At 42.0% G+C, this 18,344-nt stretch overlaps 1 protein-coding gene across 1 annotated transcript in view; it reads left to right on the top strand.

Moving 5' to 3' along the window:
• Nucleotides 1–18,344, top strand: part of ctnnd2a (catenin (cadherin-associated protein), delta 2a) — a gene marked incomplete at both ends in the record, with an annotated part of 886,308 nt that overhangs the window by 656,567 nt on the left and 211,397 nt on the right. The window contains one exon of the mRNA XM_084325908.1: nt 17,550–17,700. Coding sequence (XP_084182034.1) covers nt 17,550–17,700 — 151 coding nt within the window. The remainder of the gene's footprint in view (nt 1–17,549; nt 17,701–18,344) is intronic.

Genomic DNA, 18,344 nt, shown 5'->3' with positions numbered 1-18,344 from the left:
ATGGCCACGCCCTTTCAGACTGTTGGACGGTGTGAGTGTCCTACAGCCCATGGCGCTATTTGTTCTCTATTAGTCCCCCACCTTCTCAACACCCATATCTAATCCTACAGGGCTGTTCCCTGTTTTGTTGTCTTCCGGCGTGACACCAGCAGCTAAACGATACCCACTCGGCGCTCTACGTTTGTCCCACGGGTGACCCCCAGCGCGCGCCAGTTCTTTCTGGTGACGTGTCCCCTCAAGACTCTGCCTATTTATTAGGTGTGAGAAGGCCCCACTGGAGATCGAACTCCCTCTTATTTCATAATTAAACTTATTTAATTAAACCGCATCTCATCTCCCTGTGCAATTCTTATTTAACCCATTCAATAATTAAACTATTTAATTAACCTGTATATCGATATTATTATTATGATAATAACATACAACCGAGCATCGCTCTAACATACAACAGAGCAGGTTGGTTCCCTGCCCCTAACTCACATACGTACTCGTACTATCATCTAACATACAACAGAGCTGTCCGTCGCTCTATACCCTACGGGGCTGTCTCCGTCGCCCTGGAGCTGTCACCTCGCTCTATACCCTACGGGGCTGTCTACCGTCGCCCTGGAGCTGTCCCGTCGCTCTATACCCTACGGGGCTGTCTACCGTCGCCCTGGAGCTGTCACGTCGCTCTTTATACCCTACGGGGCTGTCTACCGTCGCCCTGGAGCTGTCCCGTCGCTCTATACCCTACGGGGCTGTCTACCGTTGCCCTGGAGCTGTCACGTCGCTCTATATACCCTACGGGGCTGTCTACCGTCGCCCTGGAGCTGTCACGTCGCTCTATATACCCTACGGGGCTGTCTACCGTCGCCCTGGAGCTGTCCCGTCGCTCTATACCACACTTTGATTTCCTTTACAAAGTTCTCACATACACCACCGTGTATACACACAAGCAGTTGGTAATTTTGAAAAAATTTAACTCCTTAATTAACTTAAACTCTAAATATTCCCCTATGGGTAATGGAAACTCCCCAGCACTACCCCCCCCCTCCGCAATTAAACTCCTTAATTAAATTAAACTCTAAATATTCCCCTATGGGTAATGGAAACTCCCCAGCACTACCCCCCCCTCCGCCACTAGGTGGCGACCTACTCCTCCTCCATTTGCCTGTATTATCCCACTGCCCCCCCTAGATAGCGGCCAAACTCAGTCTAGAGGATTGGTTGACGTGTCACTTCCCGGTTCTAATCTCCTCGTGGCTCTGCGGCCAATTCTTTTCCTTTTTTTTTTTTTTCACCGTCCCTTTACTGCCTCAAACATTCTCTCGCTACCGACCACACCCGTAACGTTTGTTCACTGCTCCCTTCACGCCACAGTCCCGCTTCCCGCTTCCTGCGTTTTGAACAGTAATCAAACTAAATACGATGTTGCCCCTTTAATTGAATGAACATCTCCCCTTTGCCTCCCTTCCCATCTCCTATACAGTGGCTTCTGTGCTCTGTAGATAAGACTCTCGATTTTCAAAACAAAAACCGGTGCCGCTCTGCTGTTATTCAAACACACTATTACAGCTGGCATTCTCTGTGTCAAACTAATTAGGTTTACGGATACACTATTGTTCGTTTTCTTATTGGCTTGTGAAGTTGTTGAGACTCACTTTATCTTTTCACCGTCAGTTGTTCTGGTCCATGGCGCTGTTTATCTCTCCGGCCTTGCTCGGCTCGCTCGCTGGGTCCATGGCGCTGTTTATCTCTCCGGCCTTGCTCGGCTCGCTCGCTGGGCTCGCGTCCATGGCTACCCCTTCACGCCTCGGCACTGCACACAGTCTCTTCCTCTCAAGCAACTTCAAAGCAAGCAATAATCCGGGTCCAAACGGCATCAACTGTAAGATCCTGATCAAACTGGCCAGTATCACGTCTTCGTCTGTTTGGCTCTCCATCCAATTCCTCTGCGTTGTGTCATTTTAATGGTCCTGACGTCTCCGATACTGGCAGATAAGATCCTTATCTCCCCCGTTAGTGCAATCCATAAACCATACTAATTCTCCACCGCCGTAAGAATTCGACACTTCGACACCGTGAAATACCTTATGAGGAGAAGCGTTGTTTTATTGCTATAAACAGAACCTCATAATCAGATGTTATCAGATGTTATCAAATTGTATCGTCCTTGAAGAGTCTATTCTAATGATCTTTCGGTGTGTTCGTCTATCGTCCTTTTGTGATTCAGTCCAATAGTGTTCAGGCCTGTTCGTTAGCCTAACCCTCCTCGCGTTAGCCGAAGCTACTGTAATGATGATGTGGCATTCTCCCTTCCCCCCCCCCTCCGTGGTGGAGGAGGAAGAGTCTCTCCTGGTTCCTTCCCTCTTAGTCTCAGCCAAATTTTAGTCCTACTCGCTCTTGGTCAGATTCTAGTCTGCCCTCCACCCGGAAACACCGTTCGACTTATAGATGTTCGTCGTCGCAACGACGGCCCCGCCTTCTGGTTGTCATGCGACGTGTTGCCATGACAACTGCTAACCTTTCACACATTAAACGTTTCATTCACTGTTGCATTAAAATAAACCCCTCTCCCTCGCTCTGGGCCTACAGTACACTCTTATCAGTTTGTCCCTGCAAGGAATGCAAAACATTGGGCTGGCTGCTAAACATTCTGCAGTGCTGGCTACTGCCTCTTCTTCTATCACCGTTTTCTAAAGCGAACCATGCACATTTCGTTACCACCGTTTTAGCTGTGGTCATCTCTCCCCAATCTATACATCACATACATTGAAAAAGCACCCCAAATCCTTCAGTAGTCTTTTTTCAAAGTGGACTACTTTTTATTTTATAAATGTTCCACAAATAAGGGAAGGACTCAAATATACCTGAATAGTTCAGTTATTTTTTTCAAAGTCGGTCTACAGACACCAGTGTTTTGTCTCTTCTGTGTTTTATTTAAAAATAGGTCTACACAGCGAGTCTTTTTTCTCCTCTTCATAAGAGTTTGAGGTTTTCCTTTGTTATAACAGGTAAAAACAGCAATACAAAGTCAAACATTTTCTTTTTGTTGCTTTATAATTCCATTAATGCAACAAACTGTGTGCTATAAGTATAAAGTATAATAAATCGCAAATTACTTTGGGTATGCAATTGTCAGGTGTTTTATGCTAAATGTGGGGTATGCTTCGGGATATATAAAACGTTATACACTGTTATCTTCATTTTAAGGGTAAATAGGTTGTGCGGCTCCCTGAGCATTTTATTTTGTGGGAGGGGGGAAAAGTGGCTCTATTGATAGTAAAGGTTGCTGACCCCTGCCCTAGGCGCTCCCGTTCCACTGCTGGTTCTGATCTACAATCAGAGACTGCTGCCTCTTCCCGGATTATAAATGCTTGACCAGCCCAGTGGACTACGCGAGTTCGTTCTGTTGGAACATAGTTTTCGGAGGCTGCCGTTCTCTAACGCTTGTCGCGTTCATCGCCTCGCTAATTTCCCGTGTTTTCCTTTCTCCCCCCATCTCGCCTGTTTCCCTTGCGTTATCCCCTCGGGGATCCGTTATTGTTTTGCCCCGGCGTTGCTGAAGCAACCTTGATTCCACTACATATTTTCAACACGGTAAGACTTTATTCACATATTAAATACACACACATAATCTGCTACACCACACATTTTCAGGGTTAACTCAGGCCCGACCTGCATACACCACACTTCCACCGTCACTGTTGTAGTGCTCTGTATTTTTGTATTGTATATTTTTTTCTGTTGTAAATAAATATACGCTTATTTAGCTTTTTCTCTGTTGAACTGGTTGGCATTCTCTTATTCGGGTCCCGTTCCTCTGTTCCCATAACAGACATATTAGGACACAAATAGGATGAAAATGTTGACATAGGTCAGAAACTATATTAGGTCTACTGATCCGCACAATAGGCACTCCTCACGCTATGCCCTGAGCAAATAAAGTGCAGGAAAAACACTATATAGAGCTGCTACTCATAAAACTAGAAGCAAAGCCTAATGGCAGATGAACATTATTGCCATCGATCACATTTGTTCGAAGACATGCCTGTTGGACGCAATGATTACCACTGAATAAAGTGCAAGGCCATGTCGGGTATCTGCGTGAATGCCTTTGTTTTTAAATAGAAGTACTGGAATGATTAGTGTCATCTTTGTGTTGAAGAAAAGATGGTATGCAGCATAGACTATATAATATAACAGCCTCACAGTTAGATATATAACAGCTTCACAGTTAGACTATATAACAGATTCACAGTTAAGCCCTTCCCATAGTCGAGCGGACCGTACACGGAGTAGACTCCCGCGGGCTCAAAGCGGACCCAAAGGGTACTCAAAGCAGACCCAAAGCAGAGTCCAAGTGCGAAGCTCCTATTTTCTGACGCGCGGACGTCCGCGGCGCCCACTTGGTGTCACACAAAACGCTGCTCGCCGTTTTGGTTGACATCGAACTGCATTTAATGTGACATCGATCTGCATTTTACTCTGACCACTCACTCCATGCCAAGAGAGAGTAGGGCTTGAGATGTTTGAATGGCTTTTCTAAATGAAGTGTGTAAAACTGCCCGTTTTATTATCGAAATATTGGGAACAGAGATAACATACTCTTTATTTTGACATCGGATGACGACGACATGACAGAAGTTGAACAGCGTGGGAAAAATTGTGTAAACTGGCGCGAGACATGTAGGAAATTGGTCCGTGGAGATCCGCTCGACTATGAAAGCTCAAAGAGTCCAGTCCGTGTACAGTCCGCTCGACTATGGGAGCACCTTTAGACTATATACAGTTAGACTATAACAGCTTCACAGTTAGACTATATAACAGCTTCACAGTTAGACTATATAACAGATTCACAGTTAGACTATATAACAGATTCACAGTTAGACTATATAACAGATTCACAGTTAGACTATATAACAGCTTCCCAGTTAGACTATATACCAGCTTCACAGTTAGACTATATAACAGCTTCACTATATAACAACTTCACAGTTAGACTATATAACAGCTTCACAGTTAGACTATATAACAGATTCACAGTTAGACTATTCACTGTTGTTTTGCAGTGAATGCCGCGTGCGGTAATAATAATAATAATAATAATAATAATAATAATAATAATAATAATAATAATAATAATAATAATAATAATAATAATAATAATAATAATAATAATAATAATAATAATAATAATAAAATAATAATAATAATAATAATAATAATAATAATAATAATAATAATAATAATAATAATAATAATAATAATAATAAGCCGGCTGTTTCTTCGACCCAAGATGCACAGTTATATAGATCGATAGTGTTGTTTTGCAGTGAATGCCGTGCGCAGTAATAATAATAATAATAATAATAATAATAATAATAATAATAATAATAATAATAATAATAATAATAATAATAATAATAATAATAATAATAATAATAATAATAATAATAATAAGCCGGCTGTTCCTTCGACCCAAGATGCACAGTTATATAGATAGATAGTGTTGTTGTGCAGTGAATGCCGCGCGCGGTAATAATAATAAGCACTTCCTATATTTGGTCCGCGTTTGGTCCGATGAAGCGAACCGAGACCTATGTTTTTGGTCGGACCAGAGTTCGCGTGTTTGGTCCGCGGACTGAGTTCGACGCACATTCACACAAACCCCAAAAAGCGGACTATCGAATTCTGGTCCGATAGTCCGGACCAAACAGCCCCTGTGTGAAAGCGACCTTAGACTATATAACAGCTTCACAGTTAGACTATAACAGATTCACAGTTAGACTATATAACAGATTCACAGTTAGACATATATAACAGCTTCACAGTTAGACTATAACAGATTCACAGTTAGACTATATAACAGATTCACAGTTAGACTATATAACAGCTTCACAGTTAGACTATATAACAGCTTCACTATATAACAGCTTCACAGTTAGACTATATAACAGATTCACAGTTAGACTATATAACAGCTTCACTATATAACAGCTTCACAGTTAGACTATATAACAGATTCACAGTTAGACTATATAACAGATTCACAGTTAGACTATATAACAGCTTCACTATATAACAGCTTCACAGTTAGACTATATAACAGATTCACAGTTAGACTATATAACAGATTCACAGTTAGACTATATAACAGCTTCACAGTTAGACTATATAACAGCTTCACTATATAACAGCTTCACAGTTAGACTATATAACAGCTTCACAGTTAGACTATATAACAGCTTCACAGTTAGGGTGCTTTCACATATAGTTCTGGTGGACTCGGTACGGTTCTGGTGGTGAAGTTGCAACATTGTTGCATTCATCATTTGGTTCGTCTGCATTCACACAGCAGGCGCATTGTCAGGCACACCAAACTTTCTGAACAATGTCACGCGGTCGAAAAGGGCGCTTGTCAATTGGACAATAGAGAGTGGAAATGTGTGTGTGTGGCTGCGAGCCTGTGTGTGTGCGCGCGCGCGTGTGTGTGTCTGTGGACTGATAGATAGTGTTGTTTTGCAGTGAATGCCGCGCGCGGTAATAATAATAATAATAATAATAATAATAATAATAATAATAATAATAATAATTATAATAATAATAATAATAATAAAATAATAATAATAATAATAATAATAATAATAATAATAATAATAATAATAATAATAATAATAATAATAATAATAATAATAATAATAATAATAATAAGCCGGCTGTTTCTTCGACCCAAGATGCACAGTTATATAGATCGATAGTGTTGTTTTGCAGTGAATGCCGTGCGCGGTAATAATAATAATAATAATAATAATAATAATAATAATAATAATAATAATAATAATAATAATAATAATAATAATAATAAGCCGGCTGTTCCTTCGACCCAAGATGCACAGTTATATAGATAGATAGTGTTGTTGTGCAGTGAATGCCGCGCGCGGTAATAATAATAAGCACTTCCTATATTTGGTCCGCGTTTGGTCCGATGAAGCGAACCGAGACCTATGTTTTTGGTCGGACCAGAGTTCGCGTGTTTGGTCCGCGGACTGAGTTCGACGCACATTCACACAAACCCCAAAAAGCGGACTATCGAATTCTGGTCCGATAGTCCGGACCAAACAGCCCCTGTGTGAAAGCGACCTTAGACTATATAACAGCTTCACAGTTAGACTATAACAGATTCACAGTTAGACTATATAACAGATTCACAGTTAGACTATATAACAGCTTCACAGTTAGACTATAACAGATTCACAGTTAGACTATATAACAGATTCACAGTTAGACTATATAACAGCTTCACAGTTAGACTATATAACAGCTTCACAGTTAGACTATATAACAGCTTCACTATATAACAGCTTCACAGTTAGACTATATAACAGATTCACAGTTAGACTATATAACAGCTTCACTATATAACATCTTCACAGTTAGACTATATAACAGATTCACAGTTAGACTATATAACAGATTCACAGTTAGACTATATAACAGCTTCACTATATAACAGCTTCACAGTTAGACTATATAACAGATTCACAGTTAGACTATATAACAGATTCACAGTTAGACTATATAACAGATTCACAGTTAGACTATGAGGCTTTGAAATGCCCATGTTTCTCAAAACTATATAGGGGAGAAATGGGAGTTAATTTCATATTTTGGGCATCGCAGTTAACACTTTGAGCGCCACGCCTGGTTTTCCGTTTTACCGGCTGAATGCCACCATCGGCGCCAATGTTAACGTTAATATCGCCTAATCTATGTTTTAAATTATGGCTATGTGTCTAATCTGCCCATCGCATTATCAAATACTATTTTCCAGTCAGTGCTGTGAAGGCAGATTGTTTTTTTATCGCGTCGTTTCCGTTTCAGAGCAGTTAGAAAAGCCCCCGTTTTGATATAAAAAACAGCTCATTCTGGAGCATTCTATGAAAATCGTCTTTTAGTGGAATATTCCACAACGTTGATATTCGTCGGCCTTTTTATGAATCGTTTTCAAATAAACGCTAGATGATCAATATTATACGTGCACGCAAGCACATTACGGCCGATAATAACGCACTGATAATCGCTCCGTTGATTTCCTCACGGACTTTTACAGTGAAACCTAAAAAAATCTAACCCTAACTAACCATACTGTCATGCACTTGTCCTAATAAACTAACCTACACTGTAGCACTCAACACTTTGATGAACATTGTTACTCAGCTGATAGAGTTGTGCTCTTCCTGATGGCTTGTCGTACAGAACTTGTAAGTCGCTTTGGATAAAAGCGTCAGCTAAATGACTAAATGTAAATGTAAATGTAAACCGAAAGAGGACATTTCACAAAACAGCTTATAACTTCATCAAACTTACTCTGATTATCCTAACACTGATAACATAGAGTCAGTCCTTACCTGACATCAGATGGTATCCAACTGGTATATTCCAATTCCTGATCACCATTCGAAAAAATTGATACGTGTATGGATCCAACGCGATACTGTAGATCTCCATGATCAACGGGGATCTGAGGTTCCAGAATGAACTGTGGTAACCCCGGCTGGATCAGTGAACTGGAAAATGTGGAGTACTGGATTTTTTTCCCCATTCATTTTCATTGAGTCCATTCCAAAATCACTTATGTCATCTGGGAGACGACAGGGGGCGCTTTTTTCCACAGTGATCGCCGGCGCCCCTCTGCTATACTCGGGTAGGCTCGGGTGATGCAATAATTTTTCAGATCGCTAAAAAAAAGAAAATCCGAGAAATCTCGTGAGTGGCATTCAACCACCTATAAAAAAAAACGAGAAATCTCGTGAGTGGCACGGAAAGTGTTAAGATGGTTACAGAGAGGATAGTGTTCTTGTTTATAATATGCTACTTGGAAAGGTCATATGCCAGGTGTGCTCATGATATTCCTAGTTATGAAACACTTTTTCTGTGAAAGCATTCACTGTGCTTCTAAGCACATCGGCTCTCCAGAAGCCAAGAATGTCATTCACGTGTTTACAGAGAGGAGCTCAACTGACAAATAAAAGCATGCCTCTCAAACCCTGTTCTGCGTAAATGCTTGTCAAGGCTTCCAAGAGCGCTGAGTTCACCCAGCGAAGGACACGAGTCTTGTCTCGCAAATTATTGGATATTTTATTTCTTCATATGAAAATCCTCACATCATTCAATTAAAGTCTTGACATGTATTTAAGCCATTTTCTATTCAAGAAAGTACTATAGTTATTTTCTAGACACTCAAAGCGCTCCCCACAATGTAGAGTGGAAATGTCCTCCTTCACCACCACTGGTAGCACCCAACCTTGGGCTATGCAGGCTCAATGGCTACCATACACTGGCACCAGGCACACAACACACTGACACTACACATTGGCTGAACGGCTCAGGAGACAGGGATTGATATCAGACAATTAAGGGGAAGGGATGATTAGGTGGCCTTGATGTCAGAGACCTAATTGGGAATTTGTATGCCATTTACCTCTGCTAGATCACATTAATAGATAAAGGTATAATTAGTTTTTGGGTGAGTGCACAGTTATTTTACCTGTTCTTCACAGGAAATTAGCCGAGGCCCAATGAGTATCAAGTGGAAAAAAACACTCATTGTATAATTTTAGTAAACATTGAAAACGGGTCCCTCAGTCCCCAACACCACACAAGGGTTATACTTGTTCAGGGTGGGACCCACTTGGGGAGGTGTTATTTATATTGGGATTGACCAGGAATCAACACCTGGAGTTCATTTTAGCTCAGGGCTGTTGATCCAATACGTATTCAAACAAACTCCTTTTAAAGCCTCATTCACATTTGAAGATTTTGAAGGGTTTTGTTTATTAAATCTTTCAGTTAAGTAATTTCTGCAACAGTGGCTCGGGAGGGTAGAGCGCTTGTCTGGTTAAAAGGAAAGGTTCCCGGTTCTCTTACAAGACTCTTAAACCTTATAGCTGCTCCCTACAAGGGGGTTGGCACTTTGCCGTCGGCATGTGAGTGTGTGAGTGAGTAGGTGAACGTGAGCCATACATTGTAAAGCTCTTTGGATACAATAGCTATATAAATGCAGTCCATTTACCATTTGACCATTTGACCATTTACAAAAGAACATTGATCATGGGAATGTTCACATTCGTTAGGTACAAAGCTATTCACCATATTTTGTCCTTGTAACAAAGATCATTGTGAAGAAAAGGAACAAGTGTTTTTCTTTCATAATTGACAGACATTGTTGGCTAATACAGTATATACTTTTCTACTGTAGACACTAAGCCAGGTGAACAGAGAAAGTGGAATTACAAAAGCAGAAAGCTGTCCTTGTTTCCTAGAAACACATGGCGAACGGGACCTTAATCATCGGAATGTTCACATACAAAACTATAGAACCTTGATCGTCAGAATGTCCATGTTCATAATGTACAAAACTATAGAACCTTGATCGTCAGAATGTCCATGTTCCTAATGTACAAAACTATAGAACCTTGATCGTCGGAATGTCCATGTTCCTAATGTACAAAACTATAGAACCTTGATCGTCGGAATGTCCATGTTTATAATGTACAAAACTATAGAACCTTGATCGTCGGAATGTCCATGTTCCTAATGTACAAAACTATAGAACCTTGATCGTCGGAATGTCCATGTTTATAATGTACAAAACTATAGAACCTTGATCGTCGGAATGTCCATGTTCCTAATGTACAAAACTATAGAACCTTGATCGTCGGAATGTCCATGTTCATAATGTACAAAACTATAGAACCTTGATCGTCGGAATGTTCACAATGTCTCCATTTGCTGTACAATGAAGCCATCAACTGAAGCCTCAACATGGGATCCTTCCTCAGTACTTTGTTATTTTTTTCATTATTATTATTTGTTTAAAATAGCTATATAAATGCAGTCCATTTACCATTTGACCATTTACAAAAGAACATTGATCATGGGAATGTTCACATTCATTAGGTACAAAGCTATTCACCATATTTTGTCCTTGTAACAAAGATCATTGACATTGTGAAGAAAAGGAACAAGTGTTTTTCTTTCATAATTGACAGACATTGTTATTTTTCAGTATTATTACTTGTTTATTATTTGCACAACATAACATATGAATAAAAGGGTATCTGCAGGGTATTAAAAAGTCTTAAAAAGTATTCAATTCAAGGCCTTAAAAGGTATTAAAAATTAAATATATGAAATGTTTTTGTATTCAAGTCATTGTTTTTTGTGGGGCTACCAGGAGCTTGGTGCGTCTGGCGAGAGCTTGTATGGAATGTGATAATTTAAATTGGCGCGCATGTGCAGCCACCATTTCAGTGTCGCTATGTGTTATTTCTTTTATTGGTATTACATTTAGCTCTAAGTGGTATTAAAAATGTCTTAAAAAGTCTTAAATTTAACTAGTTGAAACCTGCAGATACCCATGAATAATCTAACCCCCCCTTGCACTCTTGATTGAAAAACGACCTAAGATTCCCTATATGGGAAAAGCAAGGCATACACTCATTAGGGGATGTTTTTAACAAACAGGGTTTTTGTAGTTATGAAGAAATACGCAAAAAATTTAATCTCACCAAGTCCACACATCTTTTTTACATACAGTTATTGTTATGTTTGAAGTCTCACGGTGTTCCATTAAAGATACCAATTGAACACCACAGATACCACAAATTCTTCTATGAAAGAGAGACATCGAGAGGTTTTGTTTCAGATTTTTATCATCAATTACTAACGTCCTCGTATGAAACCCTCCACCTAGACTCCATCTGGAGGAGGGATATACCAGACCTGGAAAGTGATTTTGATTGGCAAGAAGCTTGGGCAAATGTTCGACTCACATTAAGGAACCCGGACCATCAACAAATAAATCTTAACTATATTCACAGGACATACTTGACTCCTATAAGACTGAAAAAAATGGGTCTTAAACAAGACTCCAAATGCTCCTTATGTACAAATGGGGACGAGGGGACATTTATGCACATGTACTGGGACTGCCCACCAGTTAAGATATTCTGGAAAGAGGTGACCCAGCAATTATCAAATCTCTTAACTCTGGATATACCTGTACACCCCTCTGTATTACTGCTGAATGATGTTTTTGAGTGTGCAGTACACCCACAGCTAAAGAGATTGGTTTTATCGGGTATCACAGTGGCTAAAAAGCTGATAGCATCACGATGGTTCCAACCGGAAAAAATGGGCCGAAAGGTCTGGACTATTACATATCTCGATGTGATTTATCAAGAAATATCTACAGCAAGAATGTTTGGGTCTCAATGAATCCAAAATGACATTGTGGTTAGAAGTGGTGGAGAAAATAAAAGCTAGCATATAATGGTAATGTCTGGTAGCGAGGGATAATGGATGGATTATCCAATGGGGGGTCCGGGAGGGGGGGGGGGGGGGTACGAGCTAGAGCATATGTGTGTAGGGTATTAGATAGCAGGTATTGGGGGTATATCCTGTATAAGACATTTAACTATATGGTGATTTTACTGGATGTGCACTGTTAATAATGCTTGTATATCTTATCGAGTGTTGTCATGTTTGTTTATTATGTTTGTTTAAAAAATAATAAAAAAATTAAATACAAAAAAAATAATAATCTAACCCCCCCAAATAATTTCAAAACCCTTTCTCAAAGCCAGGGCCTATAAGTGGTTAATTAAATGTGACTTGTCAGAATGGGTCTGTAAGCGTAAAGTAGTCAAGTCAAGAGTTTTATTTGTCACGGCATACAAGTATACAGGGAAATGCGGGGGGTCTTGCCCACAACAATTGTGCATAATACAATAATACAATAATAAGAATCCAATAGGATGAGAATGCGACATTTGTGCAATAATACAAGTAATAAGAGTAAAGACATATCATGTTATGGTTTGTAACCGACCCCAATCGCACAACACAAGACAGGTATGAGAATAAGCCAAGAACGGGCATTTATTGAACAAACAAGAAAAACGGCACTGTCCCTTTAAGGGAGACCGCCAATACTGGACAAACAAGAAGGGAAAGGGCCCAGTGCCTTTAAGAGGCGAGCTGGCTAAGGGGAAGGCAAGGGAAGTCAGGAACAGGGAGGAACTAGGGGGAACTGGACAGGGAGGACTAGGAGGACTAGATAGGGGAGAAGGGACAGAGGCCCGCGGAGGCGGCCTGGGGAAAAATGTTCTGCTGCTCTGCAGCTTCTCCCGTGGTGGTAGTAGGGGGTAGCAGATGCTGACGTCTGAGCCGCTCTGCAGGCTTCTCTCGGCAGAATCTCCGAAGTGTTGCGGGACCGAGAGAGAGAGAGAGGGAGCGAGTCAACAAGGGTGCAGGTGGAACGAGCAGGAGAACAGGAGAGGTGACTTGTACCCAAATACAAAAGTTATCCAAGTGAACTAATCTTCGTGTAAATACACACAGTGAGCAAAGTTCCAAAACACAATCCCAAGTGAATATCTTCGTGTAAATACACACAGTGAGCACTGTTCCAAAACACAATCCCAAGTGAATATCTTCGGTGCAAAAATAGACACTGAGAGTGAAGTCCAAAAAACAATCCAATGTGAATAATATCTTCAGTGTTATAGAAACACACGAAAACGGAACTTGATCAAGACAGTCAGTAAAAAACTCACCCAGACGTAGTGCGTAATGAGCGCTGGAAACAGGAACGGGGCGAGAGCGTCGCCACCGGGGAACCGGTTGTCCGAGCGGAGGTCAGAGTGGTGCGCCACTGCTTGGAGTGCGCGCCGGTACAGAGGACGCATCTGGAGTGCGTCTGCGCGGAAGAGCGTGCCAGGCTCGGAGGTCTGGAAGGTGCGCGTCTGCTGGGAGTGCGCGCTGGTACGGAGGACGCATCTGGAGTGCGTCTGCGTGGAAGAGCGCGCCAGGCTCGGAGGTCTGGATGGTGTCTGGGCGTCTGCAGCGCGGAGGTCTGGATGTGCGTCAGGACGACTGCTGCGCGGAGGTCTGAAGTGGATCACTGGGATACCTCCCGTGGAAGTCTAGGGAGCGCAGTCCAGTCTCTCCCTCAGGCAACGGCGACAGGAGGCGAAGGCTGGAGCACATCTTTACGCCGGAGATAAAAACAGCATAGACAGAACAGAGGACCTCCCGAAGGAGTCTTGATGAAAGAGAATATGATACCGAAAGTTACGGCATGTTACAACACGACCCCACGAGGAACAGAGGGGAAGAGCCAGGTACTTAAAGGCCACAGGGGAACTAATTAGAATGCACCACAGGTGCGAGAGGTAATTGATAATCGAACTAAAAGTGTGAGTTCGGCACCAGACCAATCAAACACATAATGACAGGTAGTACAAGGGTGTGGCTGCTGAGAGCAAACGAGAGTAAAGAACGCGAGGGTGGGGGCTAGTGAGAGTGAGTGAGAAGGGAATTCCTTAACAGTAGGCTTAAAGGAACAGAGAGAGTAGGTGAGCAGCGGACAAAACCTCACATATCAGGTATATGTACATGAGTTTTACAAAAGCATGGTAAGACATGCTAGGTCCTGTGATAGTGCAATACACTGTTAGCTACGGATGAGGCACTGGGTCTTATGTACACTACTATACAATGCTATACTATACAATCTACAGTTATACTATGTGTCCTTATGCTAGCTTGCTATCCATCTGTTTACTATACAAGAACCGCTCCCGTTTTTTAAAGTGACCTTTCATTGTGTAAAGTGACCATGAGTGTGAGCGTGTGCAGCATGTGTGTGTGTGTGTTCATGTTAAAGTGACTGCTAGTGTGTGGGCATATACAGTGTGTGTGTTGTGTGTGTGCTCATGTGTGCTTGTGTGTGGAGAGTTCAGTGTTCAAGACTCTGATGGCCTGGGGGAAGAAGCTGAGCTGAAGTCTCTCTGTCCTAGTTGCTGGTGTTCACAGGCAGCTTGAACAGGCTGTTGTTGGGGTGGTGAGGGTCTTTCATTATTCTGCAGGCTCTGGATTTGCACCTCTTGTTATATAAGACCTGCAGGGGTGGTAGTGCAATACCCGTAGTACTGTGCCGTGCTGTTTCCATACCAGGCAGTGATGTTTCCAGTCAAGATGCTCTCTACAGCTCCGGAGTAGAAGGACTGGAGTATCTTCCCCGATACTCTGAACTTCCTTAACTGTCTCAGGTGGTAGAGGCGCTGCTTCGCCTTCTTTACGACTGAGTCTATGTGTGTTGTCCATGTCAGATCCTCTGAGATGTGGACCCCCAGGTACTTGAAGCTGCTCACCCTGTCCACGGTAGCCCCGTTTATCCTCAGTGGTGTGTGTGTCCCCTGCTGTGTTCTCCTAAAATCCACGATCAGCTCCTTGGTTTTACCAATGTTCAGGAGCAGGTTGTTGTCCTGGCACTAGCGTTCCAGTACCTCAACCTCCTCCCGGTAGGCCTTCTCGTCGTTGTCCGAGATCAGCCCCACCACCACTGTGTCGTCCGCAAACTTCACTATGGAGTATTGTCAGTTCTAAGAAACCAGAGTGGGTCTGTAAAGCGTAAAGTATTGTCAGTTCTAAGAAACCAGAGTGGGTCTGTAAGCGTAAAGTATTGTCAGTTCTAAGAAACCAGCAGGGGTGTAAAAAGTACCCAGAAATTGTATTTAAGTGAAAGTATGGGTACCGTCTCAAAATCTTACTCAAGTAAAAGTCAGAGTATCTGGCTAAAACACACTTGAGTAAAAGTCAAAAAGCTTCTACTTTTAAATGTACTTAAGAACTAAAAAGTAAAAGTAAAAAAGGTTTTTTATTCCGGGGCAATGAAATGTTCCGTTTCGTCCTCTTCATCACTTGTACTATCGTTTGTGGCCATCTTCTGTAGCTTGTCACTCTGCCTGTCAATTCTTCTGATAGCAGGTGTTTAATCAAAGATTCCTGCTTTCTAGTCTTGCACAAGGACCAATCAGCATGGGTATGGGCGGGTTCATGTTCCATTGATGGGGATTTGATTGGCTGTTTTTTAAATAAAGTGCAGCCGCAGGAATAATAACATTTACGTTAGTTCGGCCACAGGAACTACATTATACTACATTATTATACATACTAATTAAAATGGTTGGACCTACGAGATTTGTACTTTGTAGTTCTGCATTTTAAATGTAAGGAGTAAAAAGTATGTTTTTTTCCTCTGAAAAGTACAAGTATACAAACCTAATAACACTCGAGTAAAGTACAAATCCCCCAAAAACAGTACTTAAGTATTGTAACGAAATACAATTACTCAAGTATTTTACACCCTAGCCCCTTACGTGACTGCGATCTGCAAGCCAGGGGCTTTTGGTATCCGCAGTCACTCTCAGCTATGTAGCTACCAGGCTAGTTTGGACCACCAAGCGCTGCTTCTGAGCTGGGGGTGGGTCAAAAATATATCAGATATGAATTTCAAAGGTACCCAGCGTACAATATGGGTTTCACACAGCGAGGCGCTGGGGTCTGAAAGCTCGGAGTTGCTAATAAACAGTTTAAATCATTGTTATAAAATGAGTGGTACTCACAGAGCGAGCGTGTATTTCCGCCGTTGGTGTCACAGCGCATGCTGTATATTTTTGACCCACCCCCAGCTCAGAAGCAGCGCTTGGTGGTCCAAACTAACCTGGTAACTACATAGCTGAGAGTTTTGATTGATTGATTGAAAACTTTATTAACAGATTGCAGAATGGGTACAATACAGTACAGCTCAATACACACAATTGTTAAGGGGATGCAGACCAGAGAAAGACTTTCGTCTTGTTTACATCAGGGTCCCCCATTTTCAATTCATCAGGACATATATGACATACATGACATACAGATATTCAGTACTGCTACATCTATACATTTATGACATACCAGATTTGCAAATACAGTACTGTTTGTGATACAGAAGGAGTCAAGAAAAGGGAGTATATACATTTGACGTAGAAACTGTACATTGGAGGAGGTTGAGTGGGGTTGTGTGGGGGGGGGGTTGGGTACATTGGGATATTGTCAACCATACTGGGTAATTTACATTGGAGGTGGTTGGGGGGGGGGGGGGGGGAGAAACACTGTATAAACAAGCAAAACTGTACATTGAGGGGGGGGGGGGGAGACACTGTACAAACAAGCAAAATTGTACATTGGACTAATTGACAAAACCATACTAGGTAAATGACTGTACATTGGAGGGGGTTGGGTTAGGACATTTACAGGGGCCAGTTTTGAATTGCAGTCTCCCGTAGGTGTCCCTTGAGAGTGGTTTTGAAAGTGGGTAGTGATCCACATTGTGACTGCGGATACCAAAAGCCCCTGGCTTGCAGATCGCAGTCACGTAAGGGGCTATTTACACCCCTGTCTGTAAGCGTAAAGTATTGTCAGTGCTAAGAAACCAGAGTGGGTCTGTAAACGTAAAGTATTGTCAGTGCTAAGAAACCAGAGTGGGTCTGTAAGCGTAAAGTATTGTCAGTGCTAAGAAACCAGAGTGGGTCTGTAAACGTAAAGTATTGTCAGTGCTAAGAAACCAGAGTGGGTCTGTAAACGTAAAGTATTGTCAGTTCTAAGAAACCAGAGTGGGTCTGTAAGTGTGTAAGTACACCAGGGTAACTCCTTCCTTCTCCCCTGCCCTCCAGTGGTCGGTGTACATCCGAGCGGCGGTGCGTAAGGAGAAGGGTCTCCCCATCCTGGTGGAGCTGCTGAGGATAGACAACGACAAGGTGGTGTGCGCCGTGGCCACCGCCCTCCGGAACATGGCCCTGGACATCAGGAACAAGGAGCTGATCGGTGAGTTATTCATTATCCATCGCTCGTCAATGAGAACGGTAACGTCGGGGTGTTTTCACTTTGGCATCCTGGTATTACAGTACATTAACCCTTTCACTACCACACTACAGACGGTTAACCCTTTCACTACCACACCACAGACGGTTAACCCTTTCACTGCCACACTACAGACGGTTAACCATTTCACTACCACACCACAGACGGTTAACCCTTTCACTACCACACCACAGACAGTTAACCCTTTCACTACCACACCACAGACGGTTAACGCTTTCACTGCCACACTACAGACGGTTAACCATTTCACTACCACACCACAGACGGTTAACGCTTTCACTACCGCACTACCAAAATGGTTAACCCTTTCACTGCGATGATACAGAAGGTTAACCCTTTCACTGCCACACGACAAAGGGTTAACCCTTTCACAACCACATCCTGGTGCAATATTATATTAAACTGGATGTCCTGGTGCAGTATTATATTAGACTGGATGTCCTGGTGCAGTATTATATTAGACTGGATGTCCTGGTGCAGTATTATATTAGACTGGATGTCCTGGTGCAGTATTATATTAAACTGGATGTCCTGGTGCAGTATTATATTAAACTGGATGTCCTGGTGCAGTAAGTATTATATTAAAC

The sequence above is a fragment of the Notolepis coatsorum genome (assembly GCF_963971535.1).
Source record: "Notolepis coatsorum genome assembly, chromosome: 12".
NCBI lineage: Eukaryota > Metazoa > Chordata > Actinopteri > Aulopiformes > Paralepididae > Notolepis > Notolepis coatsorum.
The sequence above is the reverse complement of the archived record's forward strand: the minus strand, read 5'-3'. Positions and strand labels throughout refer to the sequence as shown.